Consider the following 18,375-nt stretch of genomic DNA (forward strand, 5'->3'; position numbering starts at 1 on the left):
TCATCAGTCATATATTATCAGTAGATAGATAGATAACTTTATTGATCCCCATAGGGTTACGATTTCAAAACAAAAACAAAAACAAAAACGCTTACATTACTAACTTAACCTAATTTAGCCTACTTAACCTATTTAGCCTAATATTTCTAGGGGGTTGAGCTTCCACCTCGGGTCGCCCTTGTGGCCTTCTCCCCCTTAGCTTCCATTCCACCCCCCAGTACACACACACACCTCTCGCCGCTTGGGACTTCCGTTTCCTCTTGCTTTTCCGTTCTTTTTTCGTTTCTTTTCCCTCTTTCATTTACTCATCCCATTCATCTCTTTTGTTCTTCCTTCCCTCTCTCTCTCTCTTCCTCTATCTATATCATCCATCTTTCTCCCTCTCCTCCCTCTCTTAGAATTTTCTTGACTACTTCCTGCCAACTCCTCTCTCTTTCACTACTTATTCTACATCTTTCCCAAATATGTTCCCACGATTCTTCGTCTCCACCACATAACCTGCATTTTTCTTCTCCTCTTCTTCCCAGTATCTACTTTCTAGCATCTCGTTTCCCAGCCTAAACCTCGCCACTCTCCGCCATCTACTCTCCCTCCAACCTTTTCTTAAATACTTTGGTACTCCTTCCCCTCTAATCTTCTTATATACCATTTATTATACTCTGACTTTACTATTCTTTTCTCCCTCCCTTTCCTCTGATCCTCCCAATCCTTCCTTAACAATTCCCCGAACCACCCCTCTTTCTCCCCTCTTCTCTCTTCTACTTCCTCTATCCTTTTCTCTCTTTTCCTAAAGTATTCTTCCCTTTCCCTTTTCCACTCTGAACCCACCTTTCTTTCCTTTGCCCTTTCTCTCATTTCTTCCCAGCATTTTCTTGCTAACTCGTTTCCTTTTTCTTTCTCCATTTTTTTCTCAAAGTTCCACGCTCTCTTCCTAGCTCTTGTTCTCAGTTTTTCTCTGCTTAGTTCCTCTCTCACCATGTATCCTGATGTCCTTCTTTCTACCCCCAATGTCCATCTCAGGTACCTTTCTTCCAACTTTTCCATCCCCTCCCTCTCCTTCCACCCCCATACTTCCACCCCATAGCTCAACACTGTCCACACCAGCTTGTCAAACAGCCAAAGCCTTCTCCCCCAGTCTTTTCCGAATCTTCTTTTCCCTATCCCCCATACTTGACCCATAATCGATGCTGCTCTCCTCATCCTTCCCCTCACCTGTCCTTCTTGTCCTCCATTCCTCTGTAGCTTGTATCCCAAATACGTAAATTCCTTTACTTCCTCCATTCTATCTCCTTTACATCTCCATTCCCTTTTTTTCCACCTTCCTCTCTTTCTCCTAAATCTCATTACTTTCGACTTCTTCGCATTCAATTCCAGCTTTTTATGATCTAAATATTCTTCTAATCTTTTTATCATGCTCCTTAATTCTTTCTCTTCCTCTACCAGCAACACTATATCATCCGCGTATGCTAGCGTGTATATTCTTTTTTCCCCTAGCCTTACTCCTCTCCTTTTCACCTTTTCCATCTTTTCCATATATTATTAGTATTTCACATAATTAAAAAATCTTTTGTGTTGATATATATCACTGTAGTATTTTTCTTACTTACTTTCAAGCGGAGTAAATATGTCCGCCTCATCGAACGGACTTACTTCGCAAACCCGCACTTCTTCCACGTCATTGTCACTTTCGCCTAAACCAATAACCGGATGTTCCAGCTCCGGTGTTAACATGATGCGTGCACGGCCTGGAACGTATAACATTTTTATTAAAAAATTTCTTGTTTAATATGATGTTTTCCAGCAGCACAATATAATTTATGATGTTAAAAACTTACGCAAAGGTCCGGGCTCCGGCAAAGAATCCGCTCGTCGTCTTCTATTTAGCCTTAATTTTAATGATACGGAGCGATTCTCCAGTACACGCAACCGGTTTCTTGTGACGCGTGCGACAGGACGTACGATAGCTAAAGTTTTAGCGATTTAAATAAATAAATAATTGAGGTAGTTTTAATTAATTTATTTATAATTAAGTGTAATAAAAATAAAAACTCACCATTATTATCTTCTCCCCGCAGAACTCGATGAAAATGTAGGAGATATTCTATGTGGCCTGCTGTATCGTTTTCCTTCTCACTACCGAAATATTATCACAACTCGATCACCTCACCCGCGATAATCAGTAATTTGCGAAAAACACTAAAATGTCCTAGTCGGAATAATACCGCTAGCACAGCACTGGGACATTCTCCCGCAATTTTGAATAAAGTGTAAGTAAAAGCAAAAAACTATAAAAATTTTAAAAATCGAAAAAGTACATACATACTGTATTGTTGTGTGCGTGGGGCACAATTTTCCAAAAATATTGAAGCATTTCTCTTCACTCGCGCATGCTAATTCATATACAGGGTAGGCCATTTTAATCTTTCCACTAAAATTTCTCAAAATCCAAAAATTTAAGACAAAAATGTTTCAGATAAAAGTTGTATGGTTTCAAGGGGGACATGAGATGGTGTCATTGATTTGACCTTGAATAGCCATTTGAAGGTTACGTAAAGGTCAACTTCAATTTCTTAAATGGAACACTATATTTTTTAAATAATAATCCTTAAGGTTGCCAGTAATAATTAATAAAAAACCACTCCTCAATGTTTAAAGTCGACCAGACTGGCAATAATTTATTATAAATAATTATTTGAAATACAACAACGTTTCGGCTGTCATTGCAGCCCTTTTCAAGTACATATATAAAAAGTTCCATCAAAATAATTATAATTTAACAATGCAAAATTAATACCTAATCAAACCATCACATACCAATGTTCAAGCTCGTATGACAATAAAAACAATGATAAATTATTAAATTAAGGCCATGTGTAACGAGCAATACGAAATTATTTTATTATTTAGAAGAAAATTCTTAATTTGACATAATAATTACACAAACGTTTCGAGCTCTACTTGCTCCTCTTCAGTGCGCAAAAAAATAATGATAATAAATACCCATAATAAATAAATACATACATAAAGTTCTAATAAAAAATCCGCAATACATAGTCAATATAAGTTATATAGTTAAGTCATAGTTAAAACGCAAAATATATTTACAATGAATTGAAACCATTAAAATAGTTCAACAAAGTAAGAACCCAATTAGAAGCAGAATGATTCGTCCGGTTATTCATAAAATATTTTAGAATTATTAATAAAAACTCGGAGTGACACTTATACATTGCTCCAAACGAACCACTTATCGTTATTTGACGAAAGTCCCTCGATCTGGCAATGATTATGTCCATCCTCTCCAAATTATTTGATATTTGTTAACTGAATTTAGAGAATTTCTTCAATTGTAAAATAGGATTCCACTAATGTGTATGTAAAAAAAGATTAAAAATTACAAATTAAACTAAATACTAAAATATTGAACCTTTATGCTTACAAATTGTTCCGAATAACTTGAGATGACGATGCTTCTAATTGTTGTTGGCCTTATTGTTAGTACTTGACTGTTGTCTAGTTTTTTAAAAAGTCGAATAAATAGGTGTCAGATCTCACAAAATAAACATTTACATAAGTCTAAAAATTCGATATTTCTTCTAGAATGTCGAAATACGCGTTGTTAAGCAATTCGGTGTCTGTGTTATTATTTATACCATGCCTTTGTTCCTTGATGTGTATCATTTCCGAGATAAGTCTTTTATAATAATTAGATTCAATATCAAGTATTTTAACGTTATCCCAATCAAAAGCATGTTTTTTATTTATAATATGTTCAGAGACCACAGAATGCTTGGAGGAATCAAATTTAATATTATTCATATGCTCTTTTAGTCTAGTGCGTAATTTTCTTTTGGTTTGCCCAACATACGAAGCTTCACAATCCTTACAATTAATTTTGTAGACAACATTATTATTATTGTTATGCACGTTTTTGTCCTTGTGGACTTTAATAAATTTGTTAAGATTATTTAGACAACGGTATCCTACTCTGAAATCTGATTTTTTTATTGTCGATGCTATTGTCTCAGAAATGTTATTAATGTATGGAATGACGAAAAATTTTTTCTTGCTATTATCTTCTGCAATTTCTTTTTTTCTATTGTTGTTAAACTGTCCATTGTTTAAAACTCTTATTCTCTTATTTATTTCTTTAAAGATCAAATGAATAGGGTAACCGTTGTCCAATAATATTTTAATACACAGTTCTAAATTTTTCTTATGATATATGGGATGAGATAATAACAATGCCCTATTAATAAGATTATAAATTACTCCTATTTTATGGCACATAGGGTGACTCGATAAAAAAGATAGTACTCTACCTGAACATGTCTTTTTTTGAAACCAATCTAAGTGTATGACGTTATTTATTATTTTAATGTTTAAATCTAGAAAATTTATGCTTCTATTAATTTCGTATTCAATCGTAAATTGTAGTCGTTGATTGTAACTATTAAACTTATTCAGTACACTATCAATTTTATTCTTTGGTGCCACCATAATAATGTCGTCTACATATCTATAATATATTCCAATACCAATGTCCAATTCATTAATTATTGATTCTTCAAGATCTTGCATAACAATATTAGCAATTATTGGCGACAACGGGGAACCCATAGGTGTGCCATAAACTTGCTTGTATACAATGTCATTGAATGTGAAGTATGTTGACGACAATATAAATTTAACCATGGAAATGAATTCATTTTTTGGAATTAATGTATGTGTATTGATATAATTCCATCTATTGCTCACACTTTCTATTGCAAGATCTATCGGAATGTTAGTAAATAGTGAAACCACGTCTAATGATATTAGAATATCTTCCGCACCAATTTTCCTACCCTCTAGCTTTATTATAATTATAATTTAATACACATATTCGCAACAATTAATTATACATTTAAAAACAAAAATGTGTTACATACCAAATTTAAAACAGTAAATCAACTTCTATGCAAACTACCGACAATGTTAACGCTTGTTTTGATGAACAATGCAAGACTGACAGAAGTAAGCACATATTAAATAGATGTTAACTGTTCGCAAGAATCTTAGTCACTAAGCGTTAAGAAGATAGAGACGAAACTTAGTCAACTTCTGTCAGTCTTGCATTGTTCATCAAAACAAGCGTTAACATTGTCGGTAGTTTGCATAGAAGTTGATTTACTGTTTTAAATTTGGTATGTAACACATTTTTGTTTTTAAATGTATAATTAATTGTTGCGAATAAGTGTATTAAATTATAATTATTTTGATGGAACTTTTTATAGATGTACTTGAAAAGGGCTGCAATGACAGCCGAAACGTTGTTGTATTTCAAATAATTATTTATAATAAATTATTGCCAGTCTGGTCGACTTTAAACATTGAGGAGTGGTTTTTTACTATATTTTTTCTTGCATACTTTTGTAGCTGACTTCGAGATCTTTCCAAAACACTACAATAAAATATTTTTTTATAAAGTATTTTTCGAGTTATTAAGGCTGCAAATTTGCAGTATTTTGACATAAAATACAAAATATCTTGGGAAATATTCATTTTTCGATTATCATACCTTAATACTTTTATGCACAGAATAATGAGACGAATCAATTGGTGTAAAGAAAACACATAGTTGTCTTAAAGAAAAATTATCTAACTGCTTATTGCAATTTTCATATTTTTTTTAAAGGTAACTATGTGTTTTTTTTACATCAACTGATTTATCTCATTATTCTGTGCATAAAAGTATTAAGGTATGATAATCGAAAAATGAATATTTCCCAAGATATTTTGTATTTTATGTCAAAATACTGCAAATTTGCAGCCTTAATAACTCGAAAAATACTTCATGAAAAAATATTTTATTGTAGTGTTTTGGAAAGATCTCGAAGTCAGCTACAAAAGTATGCAAGAAAAAATATAGTGTTCCATTTAAGAAATTGAAGTTGACCTTCACGTAACCTTCAAATGGCTATTCAAGGTCAAATCAATGACACCATCTCATGTCCCCCTTGAAACCATACAACTTTTATCTGAAACATTTTTGTCTTAAATTTTTGGATTTTGAGAAATTTTAGTGGAAAGATTAAAATGACCTACCCTGTATATGCTTGGAAAAATTTTTCCCGCATAAACTCTGCGCTAGTGATACACAAATTTCAACTACTTTTTTCAAACTCATTATTGAAATTTAATGGTACACTTGCGTCGAATACGTGAGTGCGCGAGAGACGAAATTCAAAAATGTAACTAACTAACTTAACTCCGAGAGCCGTATTTATACGAGTTTATGAAAATCAAGATAAGGAATTTTCAGGTATCTTTTCTCGATTTTATTTTATTTTATTTATTGTTTTTATCTTTTTTCTCATAGCCGTGTATTCTTACCCGTGTTTTATATATATATATATATATATATGGTAATATTTACTTACAAGGAAAGGGTCGGAAGTGTCCCCCTCCGATTTTAATGAGCTTTGAATATGTTGTAGTCTAGATCAAAATAGAAGACACGTATTTTTTTATAAGTGCTAATTTGGCCGTTAAGAGGGTGAAACACCTTCTTGAAAAAAATCGATTTTTTCATTTCTCAGCAAATACCGTCGAAGCGATAAGAGATAAGTTTTATGGTTTTTAATGTACTTCAAAATCATGTAATCAGATTTGTCGAAAATGTCATATTTTTCGAAATTTCCCCCCCCCTCCCTTTCAATGTTTGAAAATTTTTAAATTTGTCTCATAACAAAACTTATAGCTCATTTAACGACAAATTCAATCATATATAATAAAGTTGTATTCCGAAGTCGCATTTTTCAGAAATAAATTAAAAATATCCCTATACACTACTTTACGCCCGCTTTATCCGCCTCATGACGCTCGTTATTCACAGCGACAGTTATTTTTCTTCGCAAACTCACAGAGGCAACCATAAATTAGCAATAAATAATTTATGAGAATATATTTTTATAAATTATAGAAATTATATTTATAAATATAATTTATAATTATATAATATATATAATTATAATATATATATTATGTGACAATAAATATACATATAATTTATATGGAAAAGAAATGTTTTTAATGCATGAAAAATAAAACTAGTCGGACAAGGAAAATTATTGATCAGATGCCGAGGTTAATAGATTCAATTCTATGAATAAACAGATGTCGCATTCGCGAAATGAGTTGGTGCAATATATTATTTTATTAACAACTGCATGCAGTGGAACACATATTACTATTAAAGCGTCTATCGAATATACGCGAGCGCGATAGTAAATATATTTATATATATAATAAAATAATTAAAAGGATTATAACTTATAAAGCAAGCGAAAAAATGCGTCGGGATAAGGTCAGTTGCCCGAAGTGCTGATACAGCCAGTATCACACGGCCAAGTCATCAAATAGAGAAAGAAATGACTCTCGAAATAGCGCTGAATTGCAATAAAATGCGAGGAAGGAAGTCTTTGGACTTCCTTCGCTTGCATTTTGATCACGCCACTTTAGAAATAACTGATGATTTTATTCCACCGCGTCATGCCACCGCGCGATTCCCCTCCGATAATCGTTCAGAACCGGAGGCGTTAAAAATTACCGCCTAGAAGCGGCGGACAGTCACAAATCAGTTATCAAATAATTAACAAGTGCTCGAATTAATTAACAAGACTAGCCGTTATCCTGAAAAAACAATTGTGCCCCACGCACACAACAATACAGTATGTATGTACTTTTTCGATTTTTAAAACTTTTATAGTTTTTTGCTTTTACTTACACTTTATTCAAAATTGCGGTTTATCTGTTTTGTTTTAATGTATTTAAATTATAATTAATATTTTATTACTTTATTTAAGTTATTATAAATTATGTGATAAAACAGTGTTCTATTTTTCATGAAACTCGGAAAACATAACAAATTATTAATACGCATTAAATAATAAAATATTTTTGTTGCTAATAAGTATTTTTTTGCTAATATTTATAAAACAAATATACATAATGTTAATAATTTTTTTAGATAATGTTTAATCCAAGAAATATAGCAGTGCTGCTATACACTGCACTGTATATGACTGGGGAATTCCCAGAAAGTCCTGTTACAACAGATGAAAATGAAACAAAAGACATGTTGGAAAATACACTTTGATCAATGTATGAAGAAGCGTTTGAAGTTTATGAAGAATCATCATTAGATTTTCAAAACGAATTTGATATACCTGAAGTAGAACCTGTAATTGATGAAGAAAGAGAAGGTGACACATATTTTGTAAAAGAAATTGAATGTGTTGCGGATTCTGTACCAATAGAATATAAAAGAAATGCAGTAGAGTTTTGGAGAAGTGGAACAAAAAAGTCAAGAACTCTTGCAACTATAAGAAATAGATTTCGGAAGGTCACGTCATTACGTCAATTAAGAAGATGGGAGCAGCAAGTAAATCAAAGTGGCAGCAGATTTGATAAACTGAAAAAAATTTCAACATATACGTTAAATAAATTCCATGAAGGTATTGAAAAGGGAATAATTATTCATGACATTGATATTGCTCGATGGGCTATTCGCGCACAGAAGGAAGTAAATCTACTTGGGTTTACAGCATCATTATCATGGGTAAAAAGGTTTAAGCTTGCACATAATATCGTATCTAGAAAAATTACAAAATTTATAACAAAAAAACATTTAGCGTCAGACAAAGATTTAGAAGCACGAAGCAAGTCATTTATCGAAAATGTTAAATCTTTTATTATACAATATGGAATTGAAAATGTATATAATTCGGACCAAAGTGGATTTCAATTAGAATTTCATTTCGGTCGTTCACTATCACCTATTGGTATTAAAAAAGTAGAGCGCATAGTACAATCCATATCAGCAACTACACATAGTTATACTATACAACCTATTGTTTCAGCTGATGGTAGATTATTATCGCCTCTGTTTATTGTTTTAAAAGAACCTACTGGAACATTTGTAAAAGAAACAATGTTTAAAGATAATAATATCTTTGTCATGGCATCAAAATCTGGAAAATTAACATCGCATCATTTTGAGATCTGGATAAAAGAAGTGTTTTTTCCAAATGTTGGACCAAAATCAGTGTTATTATTAGATTCTTGGACTGGTCATTGTCCTGATATAATTCAAAGAAACAAACCAGATTTTATAGACAATATTAATTTGTTAACTATACCAGCTGGAGCAACGGGAAAAATACAACCTTTAGATGTATTCGGTTTTCGTTTATGGAAAAATTTTGTTAGACATTTTTCAGATACCATCATGCTTTTAGATCTTGACGTCAAGCTTCATTCAAGAAACAATATTTTAAAATTACAATCATTAACACATAATCAATTTTCATCACCAAGGTTTAAAAATTTATTCAAATATGCATGGTATAAAAGTGGTTATTTAGAAAAGAAACCAGAAGAATTTGATACACCAGTAGATTTTTGTTTCAAAATTAATTTAAAACCAACATGTGATATTTGCGGTGAAATTGCTGTAATTTCTTGCGCATGGTGTAAAAAATCCCTTTGTATAAATCATTTCTTTCATGATCATCATCTTTGTAACCGATATCAACCATGAATATTTTTTATTCTTGTATGCAATAATTATGTACGGTATTTTATGTAATATTTCCATATACCATACATATATATAATGACTTAATAATGTAAGACAATGTGTATTACATTTACTTTATACTTTAAGAAATTAAATATTATAAAACAGAATATTTTGATGAGTAAAGTACTCTATTTCTTTCAAGTATGTAATGTATGTTGTATATGAGCAAGGATGTTATCTGCAAAAATGTATAAATTAAAATATAGTAACATATAAATATGTTTTATTTATAAAACTTTTAACAAAAAAATGTATATTATTCGAGAAGGTCGCCGTAGCAGTTACCTGCTGATTTTCGCTCGCAATAACAAGGCTATTGTCTCGACAACGAACAACACAACACGCTCAAATAACAGGGGATATAATAAAATTTAGACAAATAACCTGTCTCGACAACACGCATGACGAGACATAAACATGTCGGTAGGATATACTTATTTTATATTAACGGTAAAACTTCTTAATTCCTACATATATATTATATAATTATAAATTATATTTATAAATATAATTTCTATAATTTATAAAAATATATTTTCATAAATTATTTATTGCTAATTTATGGTTGCCTCTGTGAGTTTGCGAAGAAAAATAACTGTCGCTGTGAATAACGAGCGTCATGAGGTGGATAAAGCGGGCGTATAGTAGTGTATAGGGATATTTTTAATTTATTTCTGAAAAATGCGACTTCGGAATACAACTTTATTATATATGATTGAATTTGTCGTTAAATGAGCTATAAGTTTTGTTATGAGACAAATTTAAAAATTTTCAAACATTGAAAGGGAGGGGGGGGGGGAAATTTCGAAAAATATGACATTTTCGACAAATCTGATTACATGATTTTGAAGTACATTAAAAACCATAAAACTTTTATTTAAAACTTTTCTTTATATCTCTTATCGCTTCGACGGTATTTGCTGAGAAATGAAAAAATCGATTTTTTTCAAGAAGGTGTTTCACCCCCTTAACGGCCAAATTAGCACTTATAAAAAAATACGTGTCTTCTATTTTGATCTAGACTACAACATATTCAAAGCTCATTAAAATCGGAGGGGGACACTTCCGACCCTTTCCTTGTTAGATACACAAAATATTTAATCTAGGGCGATATTTACTTAGCCACAAAAAGTTTATGAAAATTAAGATGAGGAATTTTTAGGTATCTTTTCTCGATTTTATTTTATTTTATTTATTTTTTTTATCTTTTTTTTCATAGCCGTGTATTCTTATCCATGTTTTATATATATATATATATATATATATATATATATATGGTAATATTTACTTAGATACAGAAAATATTTAATCTAGGGCGTTATTTACTTAGTTACAAAAAGTTTATGGAAATCAAGATGAGAAATTTTCAAATATCTTTTCTCGATTTTATTTTATTTTATTTATTTTTTAATTTTTTTTCTTATAGCCGTGTATTCTTATCCATGTTTTATATATATATATATATATATATATATATATATATATACAATCTTGTTTCTAGACTTAACACGTTATGTGGACAAATTAATAATATTATCTTTATTAAAAATGGATTCGAATGTAACCACAGAAATGGCCCAATTAGTGCTTAAACATAGTTTTGCATTAAGTACAATAACTTGTCGTGCACTAATTTCAACAATAATTCATACGGATGAGGTTTTAGCCAAACAGATATATAATTATGCAGTGGGCATAGGTATATATTCAACAGTAAAGGTAAAAAAAATGTATGATTTTATTTATAAATTTATATAATAGAGAGAAAAAAAATATATAATTCTAATCTTAGTTCATTAAAAAATTTTTCTGATACCAAAGTATACTTTTTTTTTATTTCTCAACATTTTAATTAGATAAATATTGAATTATTTGATATTTTATTTTATTTTGTTCTGTCTTTGATACAGTTGTTGCCAGTAATACACATTGTTATAAATACCGACTTAACAGAGGAAGAAATATATCTTTTATTCCGGCAATTGTTAGAAAATCTTATAATGAACTATGGACATGCGATTGAATTTGCTAAACCTACACAAATCAAGGTGTACTACATTTTGGAGGTGAGTATTTACAAACAGAATTTTTCTCTAAAGAACAAAATTAAATTTCTAGAACATTTCACATATTTGATGCAAAATGTATACAATGAAATGATCTTTCTTTCTATCTCGTTGATTTATTTTTTGTATTGCTTACTTCTTGCATTACTCTTCCATTACTTTACATTTGCGTAATCCTATTAATTTACAGATAAAATCAACAAAACAGTTTTATTGTGCCACATTGCAACACCATCATAATAATCAGACTATTTTAAAGACAAAGGCATTAATTAGAACTGTCTTAAGAAAAGTTGATCCACCTATATCATTAGTACCAAGGGGTAAAGGTAGAATAGGTAAGCTACAGAGTAAAAGCCTTATAAATTATTTGAAATCAGAACATTGTAATTAAAATTATACTTATTCATAAACGATAGTGGAACATGGAAGCAAATTGAGATCAAGTAGAAATTAGAAATTAATTTTCAATGTTTATTATTTAAGATAGAAATAATTTTAGTAATCCCAAAACAAAAATTTTTTAAAGAAATATTTTGTTTTATTTAACGTAATACACCTATGCACTTTATGTATTTGAATTAAAATTATAATTTAATTAAAATTGAGAAATTTTTTTAATTATAAAAATCAATATACATAAAGTGCATCGATTTTCATGTATTTAACTCAATAATTCTTTTATGAAGCTATTTTTTTTTAATATTGCGCCATTTTTTAGAAGTATTTTTTTGTTTTTTCCATCTATGTTATCTACATATTATATAACGTTATATATATATATATATATATATATATATATATATATATATTATATTAATATATAATAATATTGTCACAATATATATATTAATATAAAATATATAATAAATATATATATACTTCAAATATATATACTTCATGTATATAGGAACATATAATTTCTTTTATAATAATTTTTATTTTTTTTTATTCATTTATTATATTTTTATATTTTTCTTAGAAACTATTCATAGAAATCTAAATATATAATGTATAATTCTTTTATATAATTTTATACATAAATTTTGAAACAAAGATTATAATTATCTTTATCCTGTAAAGAAATTATATGGAAAACAAATGAAATAAAAAGAGACATGAACATTAAATTAAGCATTTAAGAGTTAAGAATTTTTATTTTATATATGCGTACATGTGTATACATATATATGATAATTCTTATTAACAGTGCACATTATTAAATCTAAAACAGTAGCACATATAAACAATTTCACATAATTGTATAGTGAATATGTATTCCAATACTATAATCACAGTTCTTTTGGGAAATACCACACAGATAATTATATATAATAGTTATATTTTGAAAATATCTTAAATATCATATATATTCAAATATCCATGATAAGTTTGACACTTGTGTTATTATATAAAATATCAGCACACATGCAAATCTCTATAGATTTTTTGAAATGTTTTATAAAAAATAACTGCAATATTACATTATGTTGTGACACATTTTGTATATCTTTTCCTAATAAGGAAATATTTAATTAAACACATAAATGCTTCAATGCATAAAAAAAATAATGTTTTTACATTTTTCTCTATATATTCTTTAAAAATAATTTCTATCTACCACATAAATAAAAATTTCTTATATTAAATGCATTTTTCAATACATAATATCAATAAAAATTATTTAAATAAGTACTATGTGCATATATACATAATTGTTCATTCAATCAAACTCAGGTATATCATCAAAAGAATAGCCAGGTACTTTTTGATATGCTAAAATAGCTACCCTCATATGATAAGCTCCTGGTATAAACATCAAGGCCCCTAAAATTATCACTGGCCACATGCGATCCGAATACTGTAACAGAAACAAGATTTTTGTTTTACTATAGTATCTATAACTCAGATATTCTCTCTAAAAAATACAGACTCCTGTATATTTATAATATACACTTGTGAGGCAATAATTATATTCTACACTTGCTCAAAATTAATTGAAAGATATTATCACATAGATAGTTATAACTAGTTTATATAATAGCTACAATAATAAAACAAATCTTACTTTTGAATCTATGTGTCCGCTCACAATCAAACTTCCCATAATGAGCATAATGGTTCCTCCAACAAATAGAAGAGCCGCTAATGTAATAGCCTTCCATGGTATCTTCACTGGTGGACTTACGAACTATAAAAAGAATTATTACACTTGTTAGTTATGTAAAATAAACATTGTGAATCTAACAAGATTATATTTAAAGATACATATTTATATCATTTAATGATGCAAATATGTTGTATCTTATAATGCTGATATTGTTTCTCACATACTTGTGAATCAAAGAAACCATTATCGGTTTCTGTAAGTTGTGTGTAATCCACGTTGCCAAATTGTCTGTCACTTTGAACTTTCTTTCTGCACATGCTCGCTTTAGGAATATAGTCTGTGAAGAGACATTTTATTTTTATATCTTGTAAATAATTTTATATACTTATCCTTATTGCTAATATTGTTGTAACTTTTATTATTACAATGACTTTCAAAGTTATCAAGTGGTTTAAACATTTCACCAAATAATCCTAAAAAGAAGTTTGTTACTTAAGAAATATCTTTATAATTAATATGCAGAACTCTATACTCTATAATAATAATTTTTTTGTATATTGACTCTTCTTTTTCTACTTATCAATTTTGTGTGACAGAATGTCGATTGTTTGACATTTCTTTACTTGTGTATCGTATCATATATTGTGACAAATAAATAAGCGCTATTACCATTAAAATTATCTCGCGAGACTCATGTTTACTGTACGTAAACTATAGAGCATAATTCTTGTTTGTAAATAGAATTATACACTAAAATCGTTCGAGATATTTTTTTATAAAACGTATATAAAATCGCTATCATTCACGCGACTTTTTTTTTTAACGTCATATACACAACTTCTGTCAAGCGACAGAAATTGTGCGTCAGCGAAAAAATTTTGTTTAGCAAATTCCTTGAAGATGGCATTACCATATCCACTGTCTACTTCTGCTATCTATGGCTAAAAATGCAACCACTTATAAAATTTGTCCTATTATTATTTCTTGTTCGCTAATATATCCAAAATATCAAAATACGACTCGCTAAGTAACTCAGTATCTTTGTTTAAATTTAGTCCATTTTTTTGTTCCTTGATATGTAGCATCTCAGAAATGAGTCTTTTATAATAATTATTTTCGTTGTCCATGATCTTAACATTGTCCCAATTAAAAGTATGATGTTCATTTATTATGTGTTCGGAAATTACTGAATGTTTCGTTGAGTCCAACCTAATATTATTTTTATGTTCTTTTATTCGCGTCTGCAATTGCCTCTTTGTTTGGCCTACATAAGATGCATTACAATTATTGCAACTGATCTTATAAACCACATTCGAATTGCATGGATGTTTAGTTTTATCTTTCTGCGCTTTAATAATATTATCCAGTTTGTTGAGACATCTATACCCTACCATACAATTTTTATTTTTTACCGAGGAAACAATCATTTCTGAGATCCCATCTATATACGGAATGACATTAATCATCGGATAGAACACATCATATCTAAGGGGAGCATTATAGAGAGACAGGCCAACATAGAAAGAACAAAAAGTATAAGAAATGACTCGGTCAATAAAAAATTCTTTGTCATTCCGTATATAGATGGGATCTCAGAAATGATTGTTTCCTCGGTAAAAAATAAAAATTGTATGGTAGGGTATAGATGTCTCAACAAACTGGATAATATTATTAAAGCGCAGAAAGATAAAACTAAACATCCATGCAATTCGAATGTGGTTTATAAGATCAGTTGCAATAATTGTAATGCATCTTATGTAGGCCAAACAAAGAGGCAATTGCAGACGCGAATAAAAGAACATAAAAATAATATTAGGTTGGACTCAACGAAACATTCAGTAATTTCTGAACACATAATAAATGAACATCATACTTTTAATTGGGACAATGTTAAGATCATGGACAACGAAAATAATTATTATAAAAGACTCATTTCTGAGATGCTACATATCAAGGAACAAAAAAATGGACTAAATTTAAACAAAGATACTGAGTTACTTAGCGAGTCGTATTTTGATATTTTGGATATATTAGCGAACAAGAAATAATAATAGGACAAATAGGACATTAACGAGTAAAACATAGATATTAGATCATATATAAACACGCACGCTCTCCGATCAAGTAGAGTTTAAAATGAGCTGTCTTTCTGTATTGTTGGTTTGTTATGTGTCATCCTTAATAACTGTTAATAAGTAGCAAAATTATCAAGAAGAACGATGATAGGTAAGCATACTACCAATTGTAGGGGATACATATTATAATTTGGACATGCGTTGATCGGTAATTTTTTATAAATCGCAGCGCCTACGGAACGGGTTAATTTCTCGCATATTAACGATGAAACTATCCGAGATCTGAACAAAATCAGGGATCATATCGAGGCGAACATTGTTGGACAGGACGGATTGAAACACGCGTTAATTACTCAAAAACTCTTGATTCTGAATAACTATAATTAAATTTCAATATTATGTAAATTGTAAGAATTTATATTTCAATAATTATACTGAAGAAGACCGCGTGCGGTCGAAACGTTTATAGAATGATTGTAATTTGCGTTAGTTTTAATATAATGACTGTAGTTTTATAATTTATACATGTAATAAATGGTAGTTGACTGAACATCTCGAATATTCAGCTCGATAAGTTGGCCTTATATTTATCACTTTGTTTTCAATATACGAGCGACAATTGTATTAATTTATTGTTTATGGTAGTTGTTACCACGTAAAAAATCAAAGATTTAATAATCAAAGACGCGATAAATTCGAAAAATTGAGAACTTTTTACTAACGAACTTTTTTTACTAATTATCTTTTTACTAACAAACTTGAAAGTTCGGACGATGAAAGACGAGTGAGCAAAGATTTTCAAGAAAATTTATAAGGAAGATAAAATAGAAAAGTGGTAGGGGGAAAAAGCATGCGCAGAATAATAAAAATTATGTGGAAGAAGAATTTTTTAAACAATATAAATGATATAATTTTTAATATGAAAGAGAAATTTTTTAAACAATAAAGTGATAGGGAGAAAATGCATACGTAGTATAATAAAAATTATGTGGGAGGGGAATTTTTTAAACAATATAAACAATATAATTTTTAATGTGGAAGAGGAATTTTTTAAACAATATAAATGATATAATTTTTAAATCTGACTACAGAGAAAATATAAAATTCCTTTCGCTATCGAGAAACGATACCTGTAAATTCCTCATCTTGATTTCCATAAACTTTTTGTAGATAAGTAAATATATATATATATATATATATACAGGGTGTAAAAAAATTAGACCGACAAACTTTGAGGGGAAATAGAGGACATAAAAACAAACATATTTGGTTACTAATGTTTTTCTCTACGACGCTCCGTTTTAATATTATAGGGTACAAAATAGGAATTTTATGATTTTAACAAAAAACAAACATATAAGTGAAAAAATTAAATTGATTTCAATTACACATATAAGTTTAATCTTTTTTAACTCAATTTATAATATATGTTCAAAAATTCCTCCATTTGCTTTACAAGGGTATTTTGTATTTACTTTTACTTTATTTTTATATCTTTAACTTTTACAACTCTTATCGATGAAGCATTGAAACAGAAACAGAATCGTTAATCCGAATTTCGACGTTGTCATTTTTGTGTTGAAACAAATGGAGGAATTTTTGAACATTTATTATAAATTGAGCTAATTATTTGCGAATTTTTGTTCCGTTCTTTTGTTAATTGTTTTTTGAAGATTAAAATATATAATGTGTAATTGAAATCAATTTAATTTTTCCACTTATGTGTTTGTTTTTTGTGAAAATCATAAAATTCCTATTTTTTGTACCCTGTAATATTAAAACGAAGCGTCGTAGAGAAAAATATTATTAACAAAATATGTTTGTTTTTATGTCCTCTATTTTCCCTCAAAGTTTGTCGGTCTAATTTTTTTACACCCAGTATATATATATATATATATATATATATATATATATATAGCCGTGTGTATTCTTATCCATGTTTTATATATTGTATATATATATATATATATATATATGTCGTGCGCATATAACGGGGACAGAATTTCAAGCGTATGCATACTTTGAGGACATTTGTATACTTTGGGGACAGGCCTCAAACTAATCACATATCAAACGTATGGTTTGGGGACAATCTCCCATATGTCCAGCGTATATTTTGGGACACTCTTTTTTTAATTGCAAACTATATTAGATAAATTCCCAAACTCTGCATAATTGTCATTTTTGAAAATAAAACAATATTTTGGATATTAAAGCATTTTTTATACTCAACGTTTACTTTGAGGACTCATAAATGAAATGTATATTTCGAGGACATGCTCTCATATGTTCAGCGTATATTTCGAGGACATGTCCTCATATGTCCAGCGTATATTTTGGGACACCCTATTTTTTCAATTGCAAACCATATTAGATAAACTCCCAAAGTTTAGATAATTGTCATTTTTAAAAATAAAACAATATTTTGGGTGTTAAAGCATTTTTTATAGTTAACGTTTACTCTGAGGACTCATAAATGAAATGTATATTACGAGGACA

At 29.2% G+C, this 18,375-nt stretch overlaps 3 protein-coding genes and 1 long non-coding RNA gene across 5 annotated transcripts; 2 read left to right on the top strand and 2 right to left on the bottom strand.

Annotated features, from left to right (window-relative positions):
• Window positions 1-2,874: 2,874 nt before the first annotated feature.
• LOC146723331 (uncharacterized) lies at window positions 2,875-4,843 on the bottom strand. The gene is made up of 2 exons (XR_014924630.1): window positions 3,440-4,843; window positions 2,875-3,365 (listed from the first exon to the last, which is right to left on the bottom strand). It is a non-coding gene; the product is annotated as an uncharacterized LOC146723331 (long non-coding RNA).
• Window positions 4,844-7,605: 2,762 nt separating this feature from the next.
• On the top strand, window positions 7,606-9,732 carry LOC114935190 (uncharacterized). The gene is made up of 2 exons (XM_085482464.1): window positions 7,606-7,716; window positions 8,012-9,732. The coding sequence occupies exon 2, from the start codon at window positions 8,144-8,146 to the stop codon at window positions 9,581-9,583; it is 1,440 nt and encodes a 479-aa protein (XP_085338590.1). The 5' UTR covers window positions 7,606-7,716; window positions 8,012-8,143; the 3' UTR covers window positions 9,584-9,732.
• A 1,397-nt stretch (window positions 9,733-11,129) lies between these two features.
• LOC146723332 (uncharacterized) lies at window positions 11,130-12,252 on the top strand. The gene is made up of 3 exons (XM_085482467.1): window positions 11,130-11,344; window positions 11,536-11,691; window positions 11,882-12,252. The coding sequence occupies exons 1-3, from the start codon at window positions 11,174-11,176 to the stop codon at window positions 12,083-12,085; spliced, it is 531 nt and encodes a 176-aa protein (XP_085338593.1). The 5' UTR covers window positions 11,130-11,173; the 3' UTR covers window positions 12,086-12,252.
• An 822-nt stretch (window positions 12,253-13,074) lies between these two features.
• LOC114939762 (transmembrane protein 230-like) lies at window positions 13,075-14,707 on the bottom strand. Of its 2 annotated transcripts, XM_085482465.1 has the most exons (4): window positions 14,471-14,707; window positions 14,026-14,138; window positions 13,760-13,882; window positions 13,076-13,552 (listed from the first exon to the last, which is right to left on the bottom strand). In XM_085482465.1, exons 2-4 carry the CDS (start codon window positions 14,116-14,118, stop codon window positions 13,415-13,417), a joined length of 354 nt encoding a protein of 117 aa, XP_085338591.1. In that variant the 5' UTR covers window positions 14,119-14,138; window positions 14,471-14,707; the 3' UTR covers window positions 13,076-13,414. The 2 variants fall into 2 exon arrangements, with proteins under 2 accessions (XP_085338592.1, XP_085338591.1); XM_085482466.1 differs by lacking the exon at window positions 14,471-14,707 and having other exon boundaries at window positions 13,075-13,552.
• Window positions 14,708-18,375: the final 3,668 nt, after the last annotated feature.

Source organism: Nylanderia fulva, unplaced genomic scaffold, assembly GCF_048542155.1.
Source record: "Nylanderia fulva isolate GAGA-0341 unplaced genomic scaffold, ASM4854215v1 Scaffold207, whole genome shotgun sequence".
NCBI lineage: Eukaryota > Metazoa > Arthropoda > Insecta > Hymenoptera > Formicidae > Nylanderia > Nylanderia fulva.